Raw genomic sequence first — 27,230 nt, 5'->3', positions numbered from 1 at the left:
AAAAATAAAATAATTTGAAGTCACAGCTGGCTGAAATTATTGAAGCGCAAGTGAACATCCCAGACAGAGAACCAAGGGGAGATGCAGTCATCATTGATGGCTCAGCACTTATCAATGCCCTACCTCCACGCACTTCAAAGATATTTGATGACTATGCTGAAGAAGACATCATCCCAAAGGTGGAATCCTATGGTGCCAGGTACGAGAAGGTAGATGTGGTGTTTGATGTGTACAAGAAGTCAAGTCTGAAGTCCGAGGCAAGGTCGAAAAGCTGGCAAGGAATCAGCAGAAGAGTGACAGGAACCAGTAAGACCCCAAGTAACTGGAGAAGCTTTCTTCGAGATGACAGCAACAAGACTGGGCTGTTTCACTTCCTTGCGGAAAAGATGTGTGAAGCACAGACGACAAGCACAGTCATTGTCACAAAAGGAGAAGATGCCATCAGCAACACAAGGAAGTCACTGGATGCTGTGTCTCCATGTTGTCATGAAGAAGCTGACACTCAAATATTTGTACACACCAGGGATGCAACGACGGATGGTAGCAAGTCCATTATCATCAAGGCTAATGACACGGACGTACTCGTCATAGCAATATCTGTACTGCCATCCTTACAGGAACTAGGTCTTGAGAATATGTGGATTGCCTTTGGCCAAGGAGCCAAGGCACGATGGATTCCAGTCCATGAGGTAGTTTCTGCAATAGGGCCTGAGAAAGCCAGAGGGATCCATCCTTCCATGCGTTCACTGGATGTGACGTCGTGTCTGCCTTCCACGGAAAAGGGAAGAAAACTGCATGGCAGACTTGGAACGTCTTTGATGATGTTTCTGAAACATTCACCAATCTCAGCAGCATCCAACATTGATTCGTGATCTTGACTTTTTAGAAGTTTTTTTTTTTTCAAATCTCTCAAAATTTTGATTTTCAAATGGCCAATCAGGCAGATTTGATTAGAATCCCCTGGAGAACAAATGTGCCAAATTTGATGCTTGTATCATCATTTGCACGATTCCTCTCAAAAATTGCTGTTAGCTGTCCTATTATTCCTTGGAGTTTTCTTACGATGCATGCAAAGTTTCAGGCTGCAAGGTTTATAGTTTTAGAGTTCTGGAGGAGACGCACTGACGCACTGACGCACTGACGCACTGACGCACTGACGCACTGACGCACTGACGCACTGACGCACGCATGACGTATCTTGGCCGGAAGTGGTAACGAGCTATCCCAGAATGCCTCATTCTGATGACACACGAAACGAGCTCTGTACATATCCTTTGTTTTATTTTTGTGAGAAATATATAAATATAATTATGACGTTGAATCGACCGAAACATGAATAATTATCATTAATAAAAAAAATTATTGTTTAGTATTCGATGAGGATTTCAACTCGAGAGTAAACCAATTTTCACAATTCCAATTTATATATAACTATAACTACATAAATAATCATTGAAGTCATTCATGGAGATTTTTTAAAATAATAGTATAAAATACACTTTAATCGTTCTTCTTCTTCGTTAAGTCGTTCACGAAGTGACGTGCTCCGTGTCCGTGGTCTGTCACGTCATCGACTCATCGTGATGATTTCGGACTTTCTTCTTTTCGGGTAATTCAAGCTTCTCTTCTGACCTGATGACGCACATAAAACGGCTTACACGTCAATAATGGAGAGTTATTAGTGAAATCCTTCATCGTTTCACTGAATTGTTTATTTCTCGTCTCCACTTCCCGCTTCCTCCTTGTTCAGGTCGCTGCTGGTAAATGCCGCTGCCGTCTTGAACTTTAAACTGTGAGTTGTATTTTTATCCACGTTTTCACTGCAGTGTTTCCTGTTCCATTCTCATTCGATATCATATATATATATATATATATATATATATATATATATGTATATATGTATGAAACACACACAGGAGTGAGTGCAGGGTCGCGTGGAAGCGCACGTGACCTGCATACAAAGACATGGCTTGGCCGGACGGCCCGACCTCTGGCTTGGCCGGACGGCCCGACCTCTGGCTTGGCCGGACGGCCCGACCTCTGGCTTGCCCGGACGGCCCGACCTCTGGCTTGGCCGGACGGCCCGACCTCTGGCTTGGCCGGACGGCCCGACCTCTGGCTTGGCCGGACGGCCCGACCTCTGGCTTGCCCGGACGGCCCGACCTCTGGCTTGCCCGGACGGCCCGACCTCTGGCTTGCCCGGACGGCCCGACCTCTGGCTTGGCCGGACGGCCCGACCTCTGGCTTGGCCGGACGGCCCGACCTCTGGCTTGGCCGGACGGCCCGACCTCTGGCTTGCCCGGACGGCCCGACCTCTGGCTTGCCCGGACGGCCCGACCTCTGGCTTGGCCGGACGGCCCGACCTCTGGCTTGCCCGGACGGCCCGACCTCTGGCTTGGCCGGACGGCCCGACCTCTGGCTTGGCCGGACGGCCCGACCTCTGGCTTGGCCGGACGGCCCGACCTCTGGCTTGGCCGGACGGCCCGACCTCTGGCTTGCCCGGACGGCCCGACCTCTGGCTTGCCCGGACGGCCCGACCTCTGGCTTGGCCGGACGGCCCGACCTCTGGCTTGCCTTGTCAAACACCATCCTCACTTTCATATGTTCTCTCGTGAACGCGAGGTACTTTAAAGCCTAAAGTCGAAGTGCCTCTACACATGGATTTTAATACAAACAAGGGGGAAAGAAAAGAAAATCCTCCCTTTATTCTGGCACTTAGCCTTGTCCAGAGATTGTCTTTATTGAACTTTGGCACGAGCCACTTCGTCCTGCGCAGGAAGATGTGCCCAAAATTGTGCCAAGCCGCTCTGCGGTCACGTACGTGAGGCGGTATTCAGCGCCAAGGCTCACCAACTACCGATTGGCTTCTTCTCATGAACGAATATCCAAATGTTCCTCTCTTACATGAGGTCTGCTCAGAACGATCGCCCACCTTTCTCTTTGAACACAGAACAGGATAACGACGAGTTCGCTAAGAGGTTCACTCCTCTTCCTCCTTCTCATAATCGTACAACTTCACAATTCAGCCGAACAGGAATGGCGAGCATCTTGTCCAACATACTGCAAATTCACCAGCACGAACATGAAAATCGTGCAGCCATTTTGTTGTGCTGAGAGGAGAGCAAAAACGAGATCCTCTTCATCGATCGTGTCCTTCACCCACTCTTTCCTCTCACAACTACTGTATCCTCTGGCAACTGTCCGCTCTTGGAACCTCACTTTCCCTCTCACGTCACACTCACCAATCATAATCCTCGGGGGTGTGACTTGCTGTTGCGAAGCCGGGAAGGTGGGGCTTCTCGCCTGCTTGGACCTGCAGCGTTGTTATTGTTGTTGTTGTAAGAATGTAATTTTATTGCTGGCTTGTAAATGCAAAAATGTCGGAAAAGGTCACAGGGCCAATTACATAATTTGTAGGGATTAACGTCTTTTTCCCTCAGTAACACAGCACCACCCCCCATGTGGTAACAAGTAAAACTAAAGCTCACAGTTTCCCGACTTGGTTTCGATCGAGATGTCTCCGACATAGCCACGGACCAAGCAACTCCATACAATCCTCACTTTCCTATGAAATTCCTCCATCTACCCATAATCGTAACTATATGTATATGTATATATGTATATATGTATATATGTATATATGTATATGTATATGTATATATATATATGTATATGTGTATATATATATATATATATGTGTGTATATATATATATATATATATATATATATATATATATATATATATATATATATATATATATATATATATATATATTCATTCAATTTACAATGATAAATTCGTTATTCATCGTGTAATTATTTTTGGGAATATCCCCTCCCTTCCCTATTTATACAAATGGCTGTGACTGTGGAATTAATTAATGAAGTCAAGTTACAATGTTAATTTATTATGGGGGAGATGTTTTGAACTGGTGTGCAAGAATTGAGGAGGGTGGGTTGGGGTTCATCCATGGTCGGATCTGGATCCGTACCTGAACTAAAATCGAATTGGTTTGTTCTTGTCACCTAACCAACTCATCTACCTAGGTTTGTCAAAACTCATCCACTACCATTTGAGATATTGTGCTATTTATAATTTTTTTTCCACATCTCTCAATGGTGAAGAATCACTTGAAATAATTATCAGTTCCGTTTTTGGATCTTCACCACAATCAAATCGATTCGTCCTTGCCACACATCCAATTTGTCCACCAAGTTTTGTCCGAATACGTCTATAACTATTTGAGATATCCTGCTCGGAGACGGGCGGACAGACAGACAAACAAACGGGGGTTAAACCACAACCTCCATCCACCTTCGGTGGTGCAGGTATTAAATATGCAGTCCTTTCCCATTTGTAACAACTTCCTGACCATCACCTGAAGGTGTGCATGTACAGTTGAGTTGACAATCAAAAGTACGTGTAAAGCACTTCTGAGAAGTTGGTAATACAGTTCTCATGTCCTTAGGAAACGGAAAGAGGGAGTGAACACTTTTGGTGAAGAAGAAGCGACAACAGGTGGGTGGACTCTCCCACAGATGTCTTCCTGCCATTTTTTATTGGTTGGGTTGCATGTATATCCCTAGTGCTATGTCCTGAGCCATATTATTATTTTAATTGCTGCCATATTTGTTTGAAGATTAGGCAGATGTTTCTTTAACTTTATTGTCTGTCGTTTCAACTTCCGAGCTTTCATTGATTTAGATGGTGGGCTGGTCTGGTTTACCAATACTCACAAACTTATAATGCATAGTTTGTAACACTGATTGTCTCTTTTTTATTTTTTTTTAAATTAATGGAGTGACATTTCCAGATGCCTAATTTTATTTCTTCCTTTCTCTCCTTTCAGGAGATAACATCCGTGAATTTTTGCTCAGCCTTCGCTACTTCCGCATCTTCATCGCTCTTTGGAACATCCTCATGATGGTTTGCATGATTATGTAAGTTTTCTCTTTCAATTGGAAGGTGGTATTTCATATATTTAACTGACTTATCTATTTAACTAGCACAGTCACTTCTCGTTTATGAAATGTGACCTAGAACTCCAAAAAAACAATTGATTTATTTCAATTTGAACACCAAGTCTATGATTTTGACCCTGCGCATGCAAAGCAAAATGCGTGGTTAAGCAAGTCTTTCATGTCTGCCTGTTTGTCTTCTCAATTTATGATAGAGGGACAACTTGTTTGTATTGAATGTTAGATTTTGAACACTAATAGGGAGACAAGCCTTTCGTTTTGCCGTACTTTTCATTCCGATCGCACAGGCACAGAGAGGAGCGAGATAATGTTTTTAATCTGTCTGCCTGCCTGGCAATCAAACAAAATTGAAAATCATTTCAAACAGGAAACTTGCTGTTTTTTTTTAAGGATGTTATAATGGACACATGCAGCAGGTACAACTAACTAATGTAATGTGTTGGACAAGGTGGTATAATCGACACTGGAAAATGACAGTTCAACCAGAATTTATTTATTTATACAAATTTTACAATCTTTATTTTTATTACTTGAACACTAGTATACAAATCATCTTCACAATACTTCCAAGAACCTGTACTTCTGCAATACTTCAATTTAAACAAAGGTTCAATGGGGTGGTGTATAACGATGCTGCTTGAGACTGTTTCTGGACTACTTCAATAGTACTAAACTTTCAGATTTTATTATTATTATTATTTTTACTGTCGATAAAATCTTTATTTTATTAAAATTTAAGTCACTGCACGGGGTATCGTGTTCTCTGACCTCTCATCAAGAAAGTAATTGTTCTGGAAGTCTGATAGGATGGTGCAGTCTGACAGGTGAATCACTTAAAAAATTATCAGTTCCGTTTTTGGATCTTCACCAAAATCGAATCAATTCGTCCTTGTCACACCCATTCTGTCCACCGAGTTGTGTCTGAATCCATCTCTAACTATTTGAGATATCCTGCTCAGAGATGGATGGATAGACAGACAGATAGACAAACAAATGGGGGTGAAACCATAACCTCCAGGCTTCATTTTGTTAATAAAAGGTTTGACAGGAGTCTGACAGGATGGTAGTGCACTTTCCTTTGAGCTGTCTGTCGTCTGGGTTTTATTTTCAGTTCAACTATAAACCGTTGGATTAGTGCTTTGCAGGCAGGGCGTTTCGTCACAAAGTGTGCCATCCCTCAGGTGTATGTTGAGCAGCGTTTCCTATCTGCTAGTACTGGCTTGTTTACATAAGATCTGACTACGTCATTTGCGAAGAGCAGGCGAGTTATCACCGTCACCCTGAACAAATTACATCTTCAAACGGCTTACTTTTACTCATTTGTTCCTTTACTCTCACCTGTGAAACCAATGTCTTCAGTCTGTAATCTCATTCTTTGGGATTTTGATAGCTGTTCACCTCTTCAGCTCATTCCCCCCATCCATACTCATGATATTGTCTACCCTCATTAATCCTCCCCAAGCACCCATGTTATTGTGTTGGATCCCGTCTCCATACATGTACCTTTCTAAAAAAGATATTTTTACATTGCTGTTTCATCCCTGGTTTTCCCTTCCTGTTTTCACAGCCCCCTTCTTGCTGTGTTTGATTTTGTATCCAGCTTGTTCAACCCCTGTATCCTTCTCCCCCTCTCCATGCTCTTTCTTCCCCTCATCCATTCTTCCTCTGTTGTGTCCCTCTACCTTGTTGTTAGTGTTTCACCACTTTCCACTGTTTCTTACATTCTGTTCTGTTCTAATGCCTGGTGTTGGCTTAATGGTTAGGGTGGTGGGCTTGGGATCCCAGGGTCCTGAGTTCAAATCCCACTCAGCTGTTGAATTAATACCAGGTGGGGTTAACTCGGCCTGTCATCCTTCCGAGGTCGGTAAACTGAGTACCAGCTTGTTGGTATACTGTGTCAGAGTGGCGACCTGTCCAGGATTGTGCCCAATAGCCAAGGAGACTGCTCAGGCAGCACCAACGCTCTGCACAGAGTATGGTCCCAATGGATGGATGTTCTGTTCTAGTTCTTCCACGAGTCTCGACTTTGGATACAAACAAACTTCAAATATTTAATAACCAGTCTTGTGGCATCCATGGATGATGTAACTTATTTACCTTGATCTTTTTAAACACAGTGTCCTACCAATGGGATCTTGAAGGGAATGAAAGCCAGGAGGGTGGCAGCCTGCATGTTTGCCAGTCTTGGTTGGTTTTTGATCATGTTTATACATTCTGTCTCTATGCGTGTAATCACTGCTTTTGAGACTGAAGGTTGATCATATTAAAATAATTGTTCGTGTATCTTGGTGTAGTTTGTCACACAGAATGAAGAAAAGAAAAAAACTTCTCTTCTGTTCGGCTTATTTTGGGCATTTATCAGGAGGTGGAATGTTAAACCGCATAATAGAAGTATGATGATAGGTTAGAGGGGAAGGAGATCATACGGGGAAATAGGTTCGAGTATCTTGGGGTGGCGGGGGGGGGGAGGGTGGTAGAGCACGGGAGACGGTGACTGTGGATGGCAGGTCATAGGCAGAGTTGCATAAGAGGATACAGGTGCATGGAAATGCTTGGGTAAGGGTGGAGGGATTGATGGCAGACAGAAAAATATCAAGACTAGAAGGGCACTCAGTAGAGCGCATACCTCCGCCCATGTAATGCCTGATCCACGAGAACATATCGGGCCCAAGACATTTTTTAACTAGAGGGGGAGCACGCGGTAGAGTGCAAAACCTCTGCTGCCAATACTGCTGGGTCACTCGAGTGAACCTGATATCCTATTCATTCAATTTGACGTCAACAATGCTCACAGAGTTATAGTTTGCAACTTTCCCTTTTACTTTTAACTTTTACATACTCAATTCATTCGTCATAACTAGAGATTCCTGAAGACAGAAATTGATTTTACGTGGATATATCCACCTGAAGTTCCAAAATCAGCCGCAATTATAATTAACCTCCGCCATCGAAGATGGACGGAGGTCAATGTTTTCACCCCTTTTTGTTTGTTTGTGTTTGTTTGTTTGTGAACAATATTACGGAAAAACTCCTCGACGGATTTCGACGAAACTTGGTGGGGGGGATTAGGTATGGTCCAAGGATCATGCCATTAGATTTTGGACTTTGTCCAAAGTCCAATATGGCCGCTATGGTGACCATTTAAAAAAAAATATTTGAATTTTTGTTTTTGCATTTCTACATGTTTTAAGCGATTTCCAAACAACAAAAAAAAAAAAATTGTTCGAGGAAAAAAGAAAAGAAAATTTTGCAACTTTTTTGTCAACAAAATTTCGAATTTTTTTTTTGCATTTCTACATGTTATAAGTGATTTCCAACAAAAAACATGCCAAAATTATAAATGCAGCTGATTTTGGAACTTCAGGTGGATATACCCACAAAATCAATTTGTCTCAAGGAATCTAGTAATAACTAATGAATTGAGTATGTAAAAGGGAAAGTTGCAAACTATAACTGTTGACGTCAAATTGAATGAATAGGATATCAGGTTCACTTGAGTGACCGAGCAGTATTGGCGGCGGAGGTTTTGCACTCTACCGAGTGCTCCCCCTCTAGTTTTGGCATGTTTTTTTTGTTGGAAATCACTTATAACATGTAGACATGCAAAAAAAAAAAAGTTGCAAATTTTTTTTTTTTTCCTCTAACAATATTTTTTTTTGGGGGGGGGGTTGGAAATCACTTAAAACATGTAGAAATGCAAAAACAAAAATTCAAATATTTTTTTCAAAATGGCCACCATAGCGGCCATATTGGATTTTGGACAAAGTCCAAAATCTAATGGCATGATCCTTGGACCATACCTCATGCCCCTACCAAGTTTCGTCGAAATCCGTCGGAGTTTTTTCTGTAATACTGTTCACAAACAAACAAACAAACAGACAGGGGTGAAAACAATAACCTCTGTCCATCTTCGATGGTGGAGGTTAAACATCATGCTATACAGTACTATATCGTTTTGGCCCTTTCTCTCAATGGTGAAGAATCACTTAAAATTAAATAATTTTCGGATCCAGATCTTCACCAAAATCGAATCAATTATTCCTTGCCACACACCCAACTTGTCCACAAAGTTTTGTCTGAATACATCTATAACTTTTTGAGATATCGTGCTTTATATTAGTTTATCCCGATCTGTCAATGGTGAAGAATCACTTTAAAAATTCTCGGAGTCTGATCTGGATCCGGATCTTCACCAATATCTTCACCAAGATTTTTCTGTTCTTTCATTTCAGATTGTTTGGTTCAAGATCTATTCAGTTTGTCCTTGTCACACCCAACCTGTCCAGAAAATTTCATCCAGATCTGTCTGCAACTTTTTGAGATATCCTGTACACAGACAAACAGACAGAAAGGGGTGAAAATATAACCTCCTTCACCTTCGGTGGCAGAGGTAATCATTGAAGGGGAAAGTTTTTGTTCTTGTGTAACGCCGGCCTTCCTTTAAGGTCTGACAGAGAAACAACAGAGGTTTAACTGGAAGCAACTGTTGCTCTGTGAGAGCAACTGTGTCAGGAGGGTTGTGGGAGTGAAGAGGGTGCATATCATTAGGATGGATGAACTGAGGGAAAAGATTTGTGTGAAAATAAGCTTGAGGTGGAGATTTGTAAGAAACCGGCCGAAGTGGGCTGGTCTTGTGGTGCGAACGGCTTAAGGGAGCAAGGTTGGAGGAAAAGAGGTCGACCACAGATGAGATGGGAAGAATGTGTGAGGAGGGATATCAATTTGTTGGAGAGTGGAGAGAGTTGCCTGAGGACAGAAGGAAGTGGAGTGTTGTGGTCAGGGCAGAAGCTTGGTTCCATTTGACCTCACCCCTTGTGAAGGGAAGAGATGAATAAGAAGAATTGTGAAATGCCACTTTGAAACCATTCGAGTTGTGCATTTTGTTACTAGAGTAACGTGCATATGCTGTCGTTTGTTTTGTTTGTTTGTATGGATTCATTTATTTATTTTATTATTTGTTTCTTTATTAGCTGCATTTCACACAAATGGATTAATTACCTGCATTGGATGATTGACTTTTTCTTTGGGGATGGAAAGGAGGGGGAGTTCAGTCCTTTTTCAAGAAAAAGTGAGAATAGGGCTATCTCCCCCCCCCACCCTCCCCCAAGTGGCTCCATTATTGGTTTCCTTTTTTGTGAGTTTACCACATTACACTGTGATATCAGATCCCATCAGGAGCATTTCTGCTAGAACATTCAGATAATTGGGAAGTCCCTTTCTCAAATATATTTCTACTGACATTGCTTTGATGAACGTTTCATAAGAACACAGAATGTTTCAGATCGTTCCCCTGCTTTATAAAGCCAAATAAATTTGTAATTGCACCTTCATAGGTTCTGCCATTGACCTGATTGAGATGAGTGTATGTGTGCATGCCTATGTCAAGGCAGCAAATTATAGCAGAGCTAGTCATGTCGAATGAGAGGGTTAATAGAGTGCTCTTGCAAACGTATAACTACAGCGGAGTCGTTGGCACGCCATCGCAAATCCCCACGCTTCCCACATAAAGCAAAGGTGAAAGATGGCAAAAGGTTCCACCAGGAATGATCCAATATCAGATTTTGAGTTAAAAAAAAACATATATTCCGTTTCAACCCCTGTGACCTTAAGCCCCCCACCCCCCCCGGGGCATGAACCAGGGGTCAAATCTAAAAAATTGTGGCATGTTTTGTGTGTCTCCCAATGTTGATTGCATACATTTTATTTTAAAATGCACCTGTAATTGCAATTTTTGGGGGGGTTTTTTGGCCCTGTCCCAGGAGGCGGGGCCAAAATGGTACTTCTCTCGCACCTTCTTGCCATGTGGTGATCATAACTACCATGTTTGGTGAATTTCTACCCAATTGTTCAGTCCAACCCAACCCAACCCAACCCAACCAGAGACAGACAGACAGACAGACAGACTCAATTACAATATCCCCTCGGTTTGCTTTTTTCAGCTTGGGGATAATTATACACACTCTTCTAAGGAAGGCTACGTGCCATTGCAGAATGTTAACAACAAGGCCACTTGTTTTTCAGATTGTTTGGTGCCTGATATTGGTACGTTTGTACAGTTCTGCTCGTAAAGACCTCCTCCTTCCACCTCTTCATCACCATGTTGCTCACTTGTCTTGGTAAACTGTTTTTCAGGTGACATTGATGCCTTGTTTTTCTTGAATTCAAACTAAATGGCAATCTTTATGATGTACTTTATTTCATTTGTTGTAAACATTATGAAACCAAACCCGTGGTTGGGCATTGGCTGAAAAACGACCAACTTTGTTAATAGCAACGAGTTTTCTATAAAAATGAACATGAATTAGATTTACTCTTGTGGATTAAGTCGGTCGTATATAACCTATGTATTCAAAAGGAGTTCTATGCTATTTGATACAGTAGCTTTGTGCTGTACCTATATGGCAAGTTTGTGACAGCTTGTCGGGAGTTTGTGGAGTTGTATTCTTTGCAGCATTTCGCCTCCACAAGCTGTCTCGCTTGAGTTATAATCCCAACCCAGCTATAAACTGTCATCCTGGTGTTTCACAGGCAGGGTGATTCATCAATGTGTGTGCGGTCCCTCAGATGAGATGGACGGTAAAGTGTTCATCCCGTCTGCCGGCATTACTTGGTTGACGTTAAAGATCTCACTGTGGCCTTCGTGAAGAGTTGGCGAGCTATCCCAGGCACTGTGGTCGAATCCCAAATTTCTGCCACAACTTCCTGTGTCGGAGCAGCGACCCGTTCAGGATCGTAACTCCAGCCAAGAAACTGCTTCGACAGCACTGACACTCGGTGTAGAGCATGGCATATGAATGATTAAATGAAATCTTAACTTTTGCCCAATTACATCAAAGCGGTGTTAATGTATTTTACTCTATTCTTCAGAATGTTCTGCTCAGGTGGTTTAACTTGGCACTTATTCACATGAGAAGGCATTAATCATGTGAGTTGCTCAGTATTGCATCACATGATTGTGACTAATGAGGTGGTGTAAGGTCCTTCAAATGCTAAGTCTTCTACACTTTTAGAGAAACAGAGTTTTGGCTCTTTGCTGTTCATAAGCAACTTAAACTTTGTTAGCTCATATTCAACATCTACAGTGGCAGTGGAAAACAATGCGGCCAGTCAGGAGAGATTCCACCATTTATTTTGACCACCTGTTTTTATGGTAGAATGCAATGATTGTAAAACTGCACCAGTTGTTACTTTGTTAAGGGTGCTTGTTATAGATGTAGGACCATCACACAATGACAAACAAGGCATGTTAAAATATTTTTCTCCTATCAATCTCTTCAAATACTGTACAAAATATTTTGTGGGGTTTTGCTGGCCAAATAAAAATGGTGAGAGACTTTTTTTGCAGTGCTTCATTATCGATTTCTGTAAAATAAAAAACAACCAAAAAAAACAACTTATAATTAAGTAAATCTGTCCAAAGTAAAGAAAATATACAAGCATTATAAGTGGCAGTGCAAAAGGCCTTAATATAATATTAAAAATAAATTAAGTGTCCTCTGTGTGCTCTTCTTCTAATGCTACCGCTGGCAGTCCTCTTCATCTGCCTGAACTGTCTCTCCACCGGAGCCACCGCCTGTGGCTGAGCTTTCCACGGACGAATCCAGCATAGCAACAGGTTGGCTTGGCTTGAAGGACAGCTCTGACTCTGGTAGTCCAGGCAACCCGACATCGTCCAAGTCGTCCGCGAGTGTCGTAAGGAAAGTAATGTAGCGCATAGCGAGGCGCAATATTTCATTTTTGCTCAACTTCTTATCCACTGGATGTGTGGGAAGAAGGCGCCGCAGGTCTGAGAAGGCACCATTTACGTTCTGCTGGCGCCAGCGTTCGCGGCTGTTGGTGAACATCCTTCTGGTCACTTTGGGAACTGCGGTTATTGCAAGAGGGAAAGATGAGATGTTTATTGGATGTGGCAAAAGGAATGGAGTGGCTGTGTAAATACAGCAATTTTTGATGAAAAAGATAACTTGAAACCATAAAATAGACAACAGTGAGATGGCCACATTTGAGTTTACCATTTTTATCATGCCGTTAGCTTGATGCCACTGTATACATTATATCTTATATGTCCTTACATCCTGTATGCAAAGGAAGTGAACTAAAATACAACTATTCCCCATTAAAAACGGTCTCACAAAGCATTGCACATCCAGACAGATTAGAAAGTCTAAAACAAGCATTTTAACACCATACTTGCATGCTCTGATATGCACTGTGTGTATTCTGTCTGTCTCGGGTGGAGCTTCGCTGGCCAACTCCACCCACAATTCTTACCTCAAAAATCAAATCACTGCCATTTTGTTCACTACTTATAGGCTTGAGGATTTTCGTGTACATTTGAAGACTGAACAATGCGTCTTCTATAATGAAATGGTATGTTTTGAGGAAATAAAGGGACGTTTTGATTACCACTCATGAGGTAATGCATGTTTTGTTCAGGAGCAATCGAGGCAGCGGTCTACTCTAGACCGCCAAAAGAAAACTTTCTTACAATCAAGCAGACTGCTGGGTTCATTTAAAAACTGAACAACGTGTTGTCTATCATGAAAGGTAAGTTTTCTTAATGCAGAGGAAACAAAGTAGTCATGATTAATATTTGAAGTCTTTAATTTAAAAAAAAAAAAACTTTTGGTTTTCGCCTGGGTTTTCAAGGCTGAATCGTGTTCAAATACAGGAAGTTATCATCAAGTATTGTTGTTATTGTTGTCAATAATACTTTGCTGTATTTCACATGGACATGTGATTCAAATATTATGTGAATTAAATAAACATAAGAGGGTTTTATTTTATTTATTTACTTTTCCCAAATGTTAAAACACTCATTTGAAAGATTGTCAGTGGTACACAATACACCAGAATACTGAGATAATCGTTCATTGACGAGTAATGATGAAGTTCCAAGTAAGACAACTTCAAACTCGGTGATTGTGGTAACGATATTAAATATGTAATGATCGATGTAAGAGTGCTCTTTTGTCCTCCCCTCCTCCCTATCAAAAGGAAGAGAGGTGGGGTAGGAGAGCAAAGATGGGAGAGGGGGAGGTTCAGACTTTGGGGGGAAGGGGGAGTTGAGGTGACATGGTTGGGATGGGAGTGGGGAGGTGATTTGAAGGCTTGAAATGAGAAGGGGAGTGTGAAGCCTTCAGGTTGGGATGTAAAGGTTGAGGACTTGGAGTTTTGGAGGGGGGGAGGGATTTGAGGACTTGAAGTCACATTTTGCATTGCACAGATGTTCTGAGGGTATCTGCTAGTAACCGATTGTTGTTTGTAAGCACAATGGCCAAACCTACAGTAATTATAATCACAGCTTTCAAGTGAACACATTGCAAATGTCTCTCCGAAAGGACCGTTTGGAAAAACACCCCATCTACTTTCTCAACAATCCTCTAGAAGAAGTCCTTTCATTAAAGCTTCTGGGTCTCACTATCTGCCATGATCTTTCTTGGGAAAGCCACATTTCCAACCTGGCCTCCAAAGCCTCTGTCGTGCAAAGTCCTTCCTCGGCCCACCTGAGCTCCTGACCTCATACAAAACGTTTGTCTGCAGCCTGATGGAGTACTGCTCTCTCCTCTGGGCTGGTGCTCCTGCCTCTCACCTCTTTTTTTGGCTTCATGCTGTTGAAACCAAGGCATTTCGGATCATTGCTATCTCCCGCGATGAGGCTGAGTCTTTGGGCCTCTCACTCTCTCACCGCAGGCAGGTCAGTGGTCTTTCTGTCTTCTACCATCTCCTCTCCAGTCTCACCCCCCCCCCCCGGCTGCTCTTTCTGCAATATACCACCCACCCCCATATTTCTGCAGGGCGCTCATGGTCCGCCAGTAACCCCCTTCTCGTAAAACTACCAAAATCACCAACCACTGCTCATATTGACTCTTTTATTCCTCTTTTTTTTCCCACCTTTGGAATAAACTCCCACACTCTCTTCAATCCCATTCTTCCTTCCAGAGCTTCAAAACAGCTGTTCACCACCACCTTATCCTCCCCCATTCAAAACCACGATATTTTCTACTCCCGTCAATCCACCCCAAGCCCACCTCCTTCAAATTCCTTGCCTTCCTTCCCGAAAGTTCCCTGTTGTGTGAGGTCCTGAAAGTCCATATGGTGTCCATTTTGTGTACCCCTTCCCCATCTCTCTCTCTTCCACCAATCTCCTAATGTCTTTGTTCTCCACTGTTTCGTCCTTCCCTCTCCTACTCCCACCCCACCCCCCCCCCCCTTGTTGTGCATTGTGTGTTAGCTCTCATTCGAACCTCGACAATGTATACAAAACAAACGAACAAAAAAAAGCATTTCATTTTTCAAGTTACTTCACCGAGATATTTTTATGAAGAATGTATGGGATTTGAACCTGGTGCCAGAATTATCAGACCTTCTAAGAAGAAAAGGCCAAACAGGCCACAATTTATCTATACAGTCCCCTTTTACATTGCCCTTTTGCGACTACAACTTCTCTTAAATAACTCACCAGTTTACGTTTATTCTTTAATTACCCCACGTGTGTGAAGCAAAAAGCAGGGTTAAGCAATTGTTTTGCTTTGTCGATCTGTCTCTCTGTCTGTCTGTCTATCTATCTGTCTGTTTAGAATCGAGAAACAACTTGATGTCAATTATATCTGAAAATGAACCTGGAGTTTAGCAATACTTTTGCTCTGAATTTGTCCTGATCATGTATTCGAGCAGAGAAGAGAGTGGAGAATGTTTTTAGTCTGCCTGTCCAGCAATCAAACAAAATTAAAAATCATTCCAAACAGGAAACTTAGTTTTTAGGGATGTCATAAAGGATACAAAGAATGAATGTAACATTTTCGATAAGGTGGTGTAAAAGATGCTGCATCAGCGGTGGTAAACTTTCGAATTTATTTTTTTCTACAATCTTTAAAATCTTTTTTTTATTTCAATTGAATTATATACTTGGGCACTGTCGAATACAAACTGACTTTTTTCCACTTTCAAAAACCCTTCATTTAGCAATACTTGGACAAAACATTATGGGATTTTTCATCATCTCAACCAATCAAATTTGTTGCTCGCAGACCTCGCCGATGCCCTTGTTTCTCAATACTGCATGGGGTAAGGTGTTCTATGAACTCTCTAGTTTTCCAATTGAAGAGTTCGATAGGAAAAAAAAAACAATTAACGATGATACTGAGTTCCAATAAATTCAAAAGGATAATATAGCATTGAAATAATGTACACAAAAACTGATATTTTTCACCCATCACAGTTGATACATAATGCCTGATACATCCCCATCCACTGTTACGACTCTTCCCTCCCAACTTGTTTTTCACCATCCCATCCAAATTGTCTACATTCCTTTTCTCTCCCAAACCCTGTTTGGTCTAAAAAATATTATGTATACAAGTATCAGAATTATGAAGGAGTAGAACAGAGGACAATGGATCAACATCCAAAATTAGCAAAGGGAAAATGGATGTTCTGCAGTCGAAGAACAATTGCTGGGGAAGGGTGAGATCATGGTCTCAGCAGCAATAGTTAAGTTCATTATTTTGAAAAAAAAAATTTTTCATTCGACCCACCTGGTGTTATTAACAGCATAACAGGGGCTCGAACTTGAGACCCTAAGATCTTAAGGCCACCTCAACTGTTAAGCCAACACCAGGCTAAAACTCATTAAGGAAATGGGAGATGATATGATGTGGCAGTGGGTAGTAGACTTGAAATCATGGAGGAAATTGCTCAATACAATGTTCCGCATGAGAGCACAAAAAAGGGTTTTAAAGAATGGAAGTGAGAGTTGAGTTTAGATTGGGAGGGAAATGAGGAAAGGGTTTCTGGCAGAACCTATGCAACCTGGAAGAGTGAGGGATGGATGGAAAGGTGGGAGGGCAGGAAGAGGAAGGCCAGAATAGAGCTGCTAAAAAAAATTGAAAGGCCACTGACCTGCCCATGGTTAGCAAGAAACAGAACCCTGAGACAGCTTCCTCATGTGAGATTCAAATGATTTGGAGGACCTTAAGATGAGAAGACCTCAAAGAGAGGCAAGTTGGGAACCAGAAGCACCAGTCCAGAATGGGGAGCCATATTCCATGACATTCCAGAGAAAGGCTTTGTGCACATTAAAAGCTGAAGACAGCAGAGGAAGGACTTGGCCTGCAGATAATCTTGAAGCACAGGCTGGATTTGGAAGCCAGTTTGGATATTTTATCTGCCAAAGACAGTGTGAAGTATTAACTGTCGTGATTCCAGGAACTATAAAGAATAACTTTCCCAGTTGTTGTATGCCTGGTGTTGGCTTAATGGCTTAAGCAGCACCAACGCTCTGCACAGGGTATGGTCCCAATCTCCTCCTCCTCCTCCCAGTGGCTGACCATATAAATAAATGGAAGGATTTGTTGGCTGGTCCTCATGAAGAGAGAAGGTGAGTATGTGTCTTTCTCGCACTGAAGTATGTTCCAGGTGGATGACCAGTTGCTTATTTTCTCATTATCGGAAGATAGGGTTGCAGCAGCCTGCCGGGTGAAGAGATGCATTACTATTTTGTAGAGTTGGATTTAAATGCATTGTATCATTATGAATTTTCCAGTAACAAAGATGTTATTGATGTATATCAAGAACTGGATTGGTCATAGAACACGAACTTGAGAGGGAAACCAGCCTATAGAGGTACAGCATGGGATAGCATTCTGTCCAAAGCTACCCAGAGAGTGTCACTGCACAAGAAATTTGAAAGTCAAGCGAGGAAAGGACCCATTATCCGACTTTTTGGAAATCAGGGCAGTATGCCAGATCAAATACTACGACTGTACTACTCATAATAATGAGCTTCCTTACAAGAAACTTCAACACAAGAAAAGGTAATTCAGCCCATCAAAGCTTGCACGAGCATTGCTAACTTATAGTTCCTTGTTCATACTCTATCCTTTTAAATGTTGAGCATCAAGCAAGGAAGCAGCACGTACCATTTTCAAAGCACAACTAAACCCAGCAATAAATACTGATTTCATCGGATATTTAAATATATTTTATGCAAATGCGCACAAAAGATTTTCGTTAATTGGCCGATTAGAACAGAAATTTTGACAAAAAGTTCCATTTCTGAGATACTGCGTAACTTCAAATGGAAGTGACGAAAGTGCTTGTGGCAGTGACGTCACAGTGCCAGTAGACAGTTATTGAGCAGCCAATTTGGAACATGCTTCGCCGTAACAATGGATTTTTCTGTTGGAGTGGAACCATTCTTTCGAACGGGAATACAGTGAAATAGAGCTAACGAATGTTCAAACTGCATCTACTTTGGAACAACAAAGGAGAACGTGGGCAGAGAAGGCTTGGACTGGAGCAAATGTGGACGTTTAACAACTCTTGTCTCTCTGCCACGTCAGATTTTGGAGCTTTATGTTGAAAAATGGTTGGATACGCATCTTCTACCAATGTTTTCTTTATCATGTCATATCCAAATAATTCAGTCAGTTGACAACACCAAGACTCAAAGTGGTCTTCACAAACTATTTTGTGCCTTCTGAAATAAAAATTGTCAACAGAATGACCAGTTCCTATATTGTGAAGCCACTTCTTTGCTAACCCACTTCTCTGGATATTTATCCGCATTTGGGATATGGCAAAGGTCCAGAAGTGCAGTTTGGAACTATTTTAGGAGTGTTAAAGAAGACAGTCCAAAAGTTACATGCTCACTTTGTTCAATAAACCTTACTCATCACTGTAATAAGTCCAATATGAGAAAACATTTGAAAACCAAACACCAGCAAGAGTAATGATTAGTGAGTTGAGAATGCGGATTCAAAGAAACCAAATAAACCAAAGTCTGCAACAGCAACAAGTTCGCTTTCATCGGACGGATGGATAACGCGCCATCCCATAAGCTCCCCGGAACTACTTTACAGGTGAGCTGAAAACCATCCCTGGGAGTATTATAACAAATGAACTACATTTGGAAGCTGTCCGGGACTCCGACGATCGTGAAGAGAATCCTCGGCACAAAACTTTGAAAACATAAAACTTCACAGCTTGGTCCATGAATCGTGACCACTTCCTGAAATGAAGGTGGACACTTTGAGACCACCCTGGGAGGACTCTATTACACATTCTGAAACCCAGATATGTTGACAGCAATCACACACACACACACACACACACACACACACACACACACACACACACACACACACACACACACACACACACACACACACACACACACACACACACACACGCTTGGCCTATATCGGTAATTTTTCGGGAAAACACGTAAATTCTGAAAATGGCTTTTGCTATGAAACTTACAAAGAGAAACATACAACCTTTGTCAAGCAAATCCGATAAGCAAATGCTTTTGAAACAGGCGCAAGGACAAAGGAAAACCTGATAGGACCTCCATAAGATATGGTATGAAACTATGGCACCAAGGTACCCGAAACAGGCATGGCAAGTCCACACACCCACGGACAGTCCGGACAGATCCAAATCTACCCATATGCACCACGTCCGTGTGTGCTGTATACGTACCTCCACCTTGTAGTAACTGTCGACTGTATGTCCCGATCAGGACACGAACTGGACTGCACAGCTCGTTAAGTGGCTTCAGCACTCAAGCACTCCAACGGAACGCCTGGCTTGGCAAGCGATTACCAATTGCCCTCAGTACAACTACGCACCCGGAAACGCCCGTGCAATGTCCGAATTGGACAAATCAACACTTTTTGGAAGAGTCTGAACTGCTGATACTTTCAAATAGGGAGCTTACATCCAGGCCAAAAAACATTGCGGCTTCAGACCCCAGCAGGGTTACCCAGGAAACGCCTTAAGGCCCCAGACAGCGAGGTGGCTGAGAATCGCCTGATGAATGATACAATTAAATAAGACCGTTAATTATCTTCAAAAGGAGTGTTTTAATTAACCCAAACATCCAATTTTCACTCTTGCACTTCCTTGGAGTTTTCTTAACATGCATGCAATGTTTCAGGCTGCGAGGTTTTATCGTTTCATCTTTATGGAGGACGGACGGACGGACGGACGCACGCACGGACGGACGCATGGACGGACACACGCACAAACAGCCTTTTATCAGTATAGATTTCTATTTTTATTTTGTAATGTTAGCAAATCACCCAAAATGGAAACAGCAAACTGCATATGTAATTCCAAAAAAAAGGACCGCTGTCGACTGTGCCGTCATGGATTGCAAAAACAGGTTATGAAGCACGGCGTTTCACTTAATGAATTTACACTTTCTGCACATTCCGTAATTTTTTATTCACTCAATATAATCGTCCGAACAGTATAAAAAGCTAAGTATAATGCTTTGCTTAAATAAATACACCAAGTTATAAAAATCACTAATTTGTTAAAATTTTCGGATTTCACTCCAAATTTGGACACTTGGTTTGTTCACCAGATCAGATTCTCAAATCTGACATCATACTTCGATTATATACTTTAATTAGTCCGTGAAAATAGATCGTGTTTTCAAATCGAGGCATGCTTGAATAGGCCGAACAAAATGGCAGCTGAAGACTCCAGCAACCACAGAGGGCTCCTGCAACCACGGAGGGCTTCAGCAATCACAGAGGGCTCCCACAACCACAGAGGGCTCCCACAACCACGGAGGGCTCCCGCAACCACGGAGGGCTCCAGCAACCACGGAGGGCTCCAGCAACAACGGAGGGCTCCCGCAACCACAAAGGGCTCCAGCAACCACAGAGGGCTCCAGCAACCACAGAGGGCTCCAGCAATCACAGAGGGCTCCCGCAACCACAGAGGGCTCCCGCAACCAAGGAGGGCTCCAGCAACCACGGAGGGCTCCAGCAACCACAGAGGGCTCCAGCAACCACAGAGGGCTCCAGCAACCACAGAGGGCTCCAGCAACCACAGAGGGCTCCAGCAACCACAGATCTTGGTAAGGCTTATGTTGTTTTTTTGTGATGAGCATCCCCTAAATTATCTTCAAAAGGGATGTTTTAATTAACCCAAACACCTAATTTTCACTCTTGCACTTCTGTGGAGTTTTCTTAGTAAGCATGCAAAGTTTCAGGCTGCTAGGTTTTATGGTTTTGGAGTTATGGAGGAGACGCATTGACACACACACACACACACACACACACACACACACACACACACACACACACCCTTTTATTATTATTATTATTATTATTATTATTATTATTATTATTATTATATGTTGTTAGTCTTTCGGCTGCTCCCGTTAGGGGTCGCCACAGCGGATCATCCGTTATGATCCGCATACTGATTTGGCATAGGTTTTACGCCGGATGCCCGTCCTGACGCAACCCTGGTCACTTCTTACGACACAAGGATAAGGATTGGGTTTTGCCATGCTTTCAGGCTGCTCTACACCCTCTCATAGCGCCCAGCGCAGAGCAGAGCTCCCGTCCTCAAGTGATCCTCCAACCCAAGCCTCCGAGTAGCCGGATTTCAAGCGCACGCCACTACGCTTGGTATATATATATATATATATATATATATATATATATATATATATATATATGTATACACATAACTTCTTCTTCTTTCGGCTGCTCCCATTCGGGGTCGCCACAGCGGATCATCCGTATGATCCGCATAGTGATTTGGCACGTTTTACGCCAGATGCCCTTCCTGACTCAACCCCGGTCGCCTCTTACGACATATATATATATATATATATATATATATATATATATATATATATATATATGTATATATATATATATATATATATATATATATATATATATATATATATATATTGGGTGGTCGCTCGACGACCGTTATTCTCAGGTTTTCCGTCTGTCTGTATGTATGTAATGGACAGCTCTGGAGGCCAGAGGAGTTAACCGATTTTGATGAAACTTGACTGGTAGGTTGATACCAGGATCGAGTTGTATGCTTTTGAGCACCGTTGCCATGGATGCCACCGTTGCCTAGCAACGGGACTTTGAAATTTTTGAAGAAATCTGAAAAATATTTATATATTTTTTTTTTCGAAAATCACAAATCGGCTTCTGCGCTTTTATGCGCACTATAATCAACCTCTTTGTCAAAAATTTTCAGCCCGATCCGTCAAAAACTGTATGAGTAATATGCAATTACATAGCGACCACCCATGTCGCCTCCCGGCTTGTGTGTGTGTGTGTGTGTGTGTGTGTGTGTGTGTGTGTGTGTGTGTGTGTGTGTGTGTGTGTGTGTGTGTGTGTGTGTGTGTGTGTGTGTGTGTGTGTGTGTATATATATATATATGTATATATATATATATATATGTATATATATATATATATATGTATATATATATATATATGTATATATATATATGTATATGTATATATATGTATATGTATATGTATGTATATGTATATACATATACATATATACATATACATATATATATATATATACATATATATATAACATTTTAATGTTGCCTTTTTCTGATAATGTCAGTCTCATAGTAATAAAAACGAAAAGGTAATAACCATTTAAAACTTTGTAATGTTTAATGGGACACCTTGTGTAATAAAAAATAAACTGCCGATTATAATCGATTATAAAATCGTCGATTATAAAAATAAACTGCCAAAAATAAACTGCCAATAATTATTGGACAATAGTATCTTGTTCAGATAACTTTTTGAATGCCTCTCGTAGGTTTGTGTCATCTGAAAATGTTTCCCACTTCTTGATCGAGATAATGTATGCAAATTACAAACAATAGTGGACCCAGAATGAGCCACTGATACCCCATTCGTCATTCGCTATACCCAGATCAGGTAGTCGACCGAATGCACCACATAAATTTTGTAAATTGTCATCGTATATGAGCTCAAAGAACGTATATGAGGTCATGTTCAAAAAAAAATATTTTAATAGGTATAACGGGACCATGAACAATAGGAACAATCACATCCAGAGAGGAAATAATCAATTTTCATCAAATTTATTTCTATCCTTAATTTTGATTGAACAAGGACCAGACCTTGGTGCTCCAGTGCAGTGATTATGGTGAACTAGTCAAGCAATACATCCAGATTGACTATGAAGATGACATATAATGTAACAATATAATCCATCCATCAGGACCATACTCTGTACAGAGCATTAGTGCTGCCAAAGCAGTCTCCTGGTCCATTGGGGACAATCCTGGACAGGTCACCATTCCAATAGTATACTCCAATGGCTCAATCATCCCAGCAAGCTGGTACTCATTTTGCCAACCTCAGAAGGATGACAGGTTGATTCAACCCCACCTGGTATTAATTCAACAGCTGAGCAGAATTTGAACTTCAGACCTTCAGATCCCAAGCCTGCCATCCTGACCGTAAAGCCAACACCAGGCATAACGATATATTATAATATGATAAGTTAGTTCCATTCTTCCTCTCCCGCTGCTATAAATATCCTCTACCTTATCACCATGATATCATCAATGTACCATACTTTTGACAGTGTCAGAGCTGCTGAAGCAATTTCTTGGCATGGAGTTTATTCTGGATGGTTTGAAATTGTCTTCGCAATAGCCAATCAGGGCAGGAATTTGTAATTTGTTCAGGATGTCAGCAAGAACTCGCCTATTCTCGGGATCTTTAACATCCACCGACAACCATTGCTCGCAGAGGGGTCCTCCTGTCTAACGTCCATTTGAGGGATGGCGCACCAATTGATAAATCGCCCTATGTGTGAAACACCTTCAGGGTGACAGTTTACAGCTGGGTTGAGATTCAAACGTAGGCTATACGGGTCAGAGGCGAGTGCACACCCCTCAAAGCTATCTCAAGCTATCCAACCTTAGCCAGCAGAGGAAGATGAGAAAAAGAACCTTTGCCTGCACGTACCAGTGGGACCTTCACTCTGGCATGAGCTCTGGCCGCCTCGATGCAGCTTCCCACTCGAAATGACCGTGAATGCGCGGTGACTTCCCGTAAAAGTGCTGCAAAGAAGATGCAGCGTTTGCATTCGCACAATCTTCACAAGCACAAGCATTCTTATGCACAAGAAGCGGGATACAAGTCAATGTGTCATTTTATCAAAACAAAGCAATGTGAATGATTTTGTTCCTTTCTCTTTAACCAATTCAATAAATGTCTTCTCTGACTCTAATTTAATTTAAAAAAAATTAAGGTTGCAGACCGATACTTTTAGAGAAGACTAATTTCATAAATGCTTTGATTTCTGACCAAACCCGAAGATGGGAAAATGGTCGTTTAACGGATAGTCGGAGTAGTAGTGGTTGCAGTATAGAAACGTTTTTGATAAATAATTTCGATAACGATATTTGTTTAACCACTCCGATATATTAAGTACCCTACCGCATGAGTATTTCCTTTACTATCGATTATGAAACCTTAGAAAGGAAAAAAATTTCACCAGCTACGTGTATACCATGAGGGTAAGCAATTCAACTTGGACACTTAATCAGCTTTCAAATTCAGTAAGTGTATCTGACTTCAGGGATAAACGTCACAATTTTGGCACTTACAATTAGAACCAAGTCTCCAACGAGCTCCTCAAATCAACCGAATGTTTGAGTTAACGAAACCAAGCAAAATGCTGATGAGGCCCCATTGATTTCGATTTATTTATTATTTATTTTGTTCACAGACATTTTTGTTGGCAGCCAATGATGGCTGTGAGGGTGTGTAATGTTTACGTTTTCAGTTCATTGTCTGTGAAAACGGCACTTTTGTTATGCTTCAACTTCTTCTTTCCCCGTCTTCCTTAAACCTAATTTCTCAATTGGGAAACAAGCGATTCCATCGTAAAGTGATTCTGTTCTCGTCCTGAACTTATCGGTCAAACGCAAAGATTGTAATTTACGTAACGCAGCCATTGATCAAATAATGGCCGATGCAGATGTGAGGAAGAAGGGAATTTCACAACATTTTTGGTTAATTCATCACTCAAACGCAACGTGTCATGATCGCTTCCCCTTCGCTGGGCAGAGCGGCATGTTGTGACCACACCATGGTGTCTCAGGCGTCCCACCTGCAAAGCATCGGGTGTGCTGCGCCTGAAAAACTGTGTTGGGGGTAGATTAGCGGGGGTTGAATCATGGGCAGAGGCACGGCTGCAGGTGGCACTTGACCGGGTAGGACAGTTCCAGGAAGAGGTAACGCGGGGCTCACGGTGTCGTAACCGGACCCTCCCAGAATAAGGAGGGTCGGGGGTTCGGCGGAAGGGGCCATTTGCAGTTCTCCTTTGCTCTCACTCGCTTCGCTTTCTGTCGGACTCACTCCATTTCCGGGGCCAATGTCCCCTCCATGATCTCCAGGGTTGCGAGGCACAACATTCCCCGGAGAGTTTGACCCTCGTGCTTCTGGACTCTCGCCCGAAGCATCCTTTGGCTTCACTAACGTGTCTGTGTCCTTTAACCTGGGTTCCTCTCGTTCCTCCTCTCCATAACAAGGTTCTTCCACAGGACTCTGACGCTCCCTCTTAAGACAAGGCCGTAGAGTTTCGTCCATTCCAACACCTGGGTCGTGCCCACCTGGAAAAAAGAGAAGGCAACGGAGAGGGGAGGAGGAGGTTTGGGGGAAGGGGTTATCGGGAGCAGAAGGAGCATAAGCAATAACTTTTCTAAGCACAAGGGGAAGGTATCGATAGCTTCGCACGCAATATTAAATATTTGTCGATTAAAACGGCAGGCACGACGAGACAAATCGAAAGTACAGGAATATGTCATGTGCATCTGAACGGGCTTTTGAAAATGAAGCGCAGCCGGGCAGTTGAAAAGTAAATGTGCTACGATTTGTAAGAGTTCAAACTAGAAACACTATTGACTTGCAGACACGCCCGGGCCACACTGTATGCGTATCCTGGAGCGGAAAGCGCGAATGTTTTGCAAACCGGTCGCGGAGGCACGAAAACAGTCCTAAAGAAACAGGAAAAGGCGCCTCTTTTTAACGATTAGCGACTTTCCCGGCCACAAAAGAACTCGACCGCGGCGTGAATGTGCTTGCACCGAGTTCAGGTAAACGTAACAGGAAAAAAGTGCAACACAAGTCCGGTTTGACAGATCTCGATGGATACACACACCCGTACACGGACTTATAGGCCTCCCTTGACCTCTGACTTACGAGTCGATCATTTGTCCGCGAACATTTGCGAAACGTCGGAGCGAGCGCGCCCCTGCTGACTCGTACCTGCGCGACTCGAGACCAGCACTTTAGGCCTCATTCAAGTAACGGTCTCTGGCCCATTGCGAAACGCGCACGCGGAAGCTGCACGCGACCCGCCTCGCCTTTTCTCTGTCTCTCCCTCTCCCTCTCCCTCTCTCTCCCTCTCTCTCTGCAACCAAAACTGGGGTGGATGGAGCTGCCTAAAATAGATAAATAAATAAATATAAATCAATTGATGGAATTAAATTGATCGATATAAATGTATATGTATATATATATATATATATATATATATATATATATATATATATATATATATATATATATATGTACACTGTGTTTACATGTCGTGGGTGGTATTTTCAACCTGGCGATTGGATATTACAATGAAACCACCACTCGCCGAAGTTCTTTTGCCACGGTATGGGGGAACTTAGTATATATTTTTAATACAAGTTACTCGCCTTAGTTCTTGTCATCATTGAAAGGAACTACAGATGGTGTGCGTGTGTGTGCGTGTGCGTGTGTGTGTGTGTGTGCGTGTGCGTGCGTGCGTCCGTCCTACCTGTAATCTAATATAGCCTACAATACTTAGAATGAACAGGCGGATATCGTCAGTAATTTGGCACAGAAGATACGACAAAGGTTGCCGAGGATCGAGGGAGGGAGGATATGTCGTCGGTTCATACATACTCGCTGATTTCCACGCTCTTGCGCGACTCCTCCTGCCCATTGCTGAGTCTCTCCGGGTCGAGGGCGTCGCGTGTTTTGGGCTCCCGTTAACTCTTCGAAGGCCACAAACCGCCCGGACCGCCCCCATCGTACGGCCCCCGGTCTCCCCAGAGCGTCAAAGAGGAAAGGGGTGTTGAAAGGGGAGGAGCGGGCGAGGAGGAGGATAGGGGGGGGCGTTACAGGGTGCTGGGAGTGAAGGCGGTTTGGAAACGGAACCGTCCGCGTCTGGTCGCCGCTGATAGGGACTGGGGTCGTGAATGCGAGGTGCGATAGACCGAAACCGCGCTCCGACAGGCCCGGCCACACGCCCCACGCGCTCGCACGGCCAACTCAGCAAAGGTTGTAGCCGCTCGCAGCTGCCTCTCCAAGGGGATTCCTGAGAACTCGTGTCGAACGACAAACGGACACTCGTTCCGCCGATCGTCCATCGGT

The 27,230-nt window shown here is 42.6% G+C and overlaps 2 protein-coding genes across 9 annotated transcripts; one reads left to right on the top strand and one right to left on the bottom strand.

Annotated features, from left to right (window-relative positions):
- Positions 1-1,330: 1,330 nt before the first annotated feature.
- On the top strand, positions 1,331-12,319 carry SMIM7 (small integral membrane protein 7). Of its 5 annotated transcripts, XR_015055406.1 has the most exons (7): positions 1,331-1,609; positions 1,751-1,792; positions 4,471-4,520; positions 4,852-4,942; positions 9,214-9,371; positions 11,003-11,097; positions 11,510-12,319. XR_015055406.1 is itself a non-coding variant. In XM_085870973.1 (5 exons), exons 1-5 carry the CDS (start codon positions 1,584-1,586, stop codon positions 11,016-11,018), a joined length of 225 nt encoding a protein of 74 aa, XP_085727099.1. In that variant the 5' UTR covers positions 1,345-1,583; the 3' UTR covers positions 11,019-12,319. The 5 variants fall into 5 exon arrangements, 1 of the variants encoding a protein (XP_085727099.1); XR_015055405.1 differs by having other exon boundaries at positions 11,003-12,319; XR_015055408.1 differs by lacking the exon at positions 9,214-9,371 and having other exon boundaries at positions 1,345-1,609.
- Positions 12,089-26,918, bottom strand: LOC147032939 (uncharacterized). 4 transcript variants are annotated; one of them, XM_085870968.1, is made up of 4 exons: positions 26,760-26,918; positions 24,934-25,435; positions 23,784-23,878; positions 12,089-12,845 (listed from the first exon to the last, which is right to left on the bottom strand). In XM_085870968.1, exons 1-4 carry the CDS (start codon positions 26,884-26,886, stop codon positions 12,499-12,501), a joined length of 1,071 nt encoding a protein of 356 aa, XP_085727094.1. In that variant the 5' UTR covers positions 26,887-26,918; the 3' UTR covers positions 12,089-12,498. The 4 variants fall into 4 exon arrangements, with proteins under 4 accessions (XP_085727094.1, XP_085727097.1, XP_085727095.1 ...); XM_085870971.1 differs by lacking the exon at positions 26,760-26,918 and adding an exon at positions 26,632-26,650; XM_085870969.1 differs by lacking the exon at positions 26,760-26,918 and adding an exon at positions 26,091-26,235.
- Positions 26,919-27,230: the final 312 nt, after the last annotated feature.

Source organism: Eptatretus burgeri, chromosome 2 (assembly GCF_056783735.1).
Source record: "Eptatretus burgeri isolate ZD-2024b chromosome 2, Ebu_testis_v1, whole genome shotgun sequence".
NCBI classification, from domain to species: domain Eukaryota; kingdom Metazoa; phylum Chordata; class Myxini; order Myxiniformes; family Myxinidae; genus Eptatretus; species Eptatretus burgeri.
Note: the sequence above shows the minus strand (reverse complement) of the source record. Positions and strands in the feature narration are given on the sequence as shown.

What these genes read in the sequence shown, in the direction of transcription:
- SMIM7 (XM_085870973.1), top strand. Translation starts at nt 1,584, where the DNA reads ATGATTTCGGACTTTCTTCTTTTCGG. An exon ending in GCCGTCTTGAACTTTAAACT is followed by an intron (nt 1,793 to 4,470) that starts GTGAGTTGTATT and finishes TCATGTCCTTAG; the next exon opens with GAAACGGAAAGAGGGAGTGA. An exon ending in TGAAGAAGAAGCGACAACAG is followed by an intron (nt 4,521 to 4,851) that starts GTGGGTGGACTC and finishes CTCTCCTTTCAG; the next exon opens with GAGATAACATCCGTGAATTT.
- LOC147032939 (XM_085870968.1), bottom strand. Translation starts at nt 26,886, where the DNA reads ATGGGGGCGGTCCGGGCGGTTTGTGGCCTTCGAAGAGTTAACGGGAGC. An exon ending in AAGAGCGTGGAAATCAGCGA is followed by an intron (nt 25,436 to 26,759) that starts GTATGTATGAAC and finishes TCTTTTTTCCAG; the next exon opens with GTGGGCACGACCCAGGTGTT. An exon ending in CCAGAGTGAAGGTCCCACTG is followed by an intron (nt 12,846 to 23,783) that starts GTACGTGCAGGC and finishes CAATAACCGCAG; the next exon opens with TTCCCAAAGTGACCAGAAGG.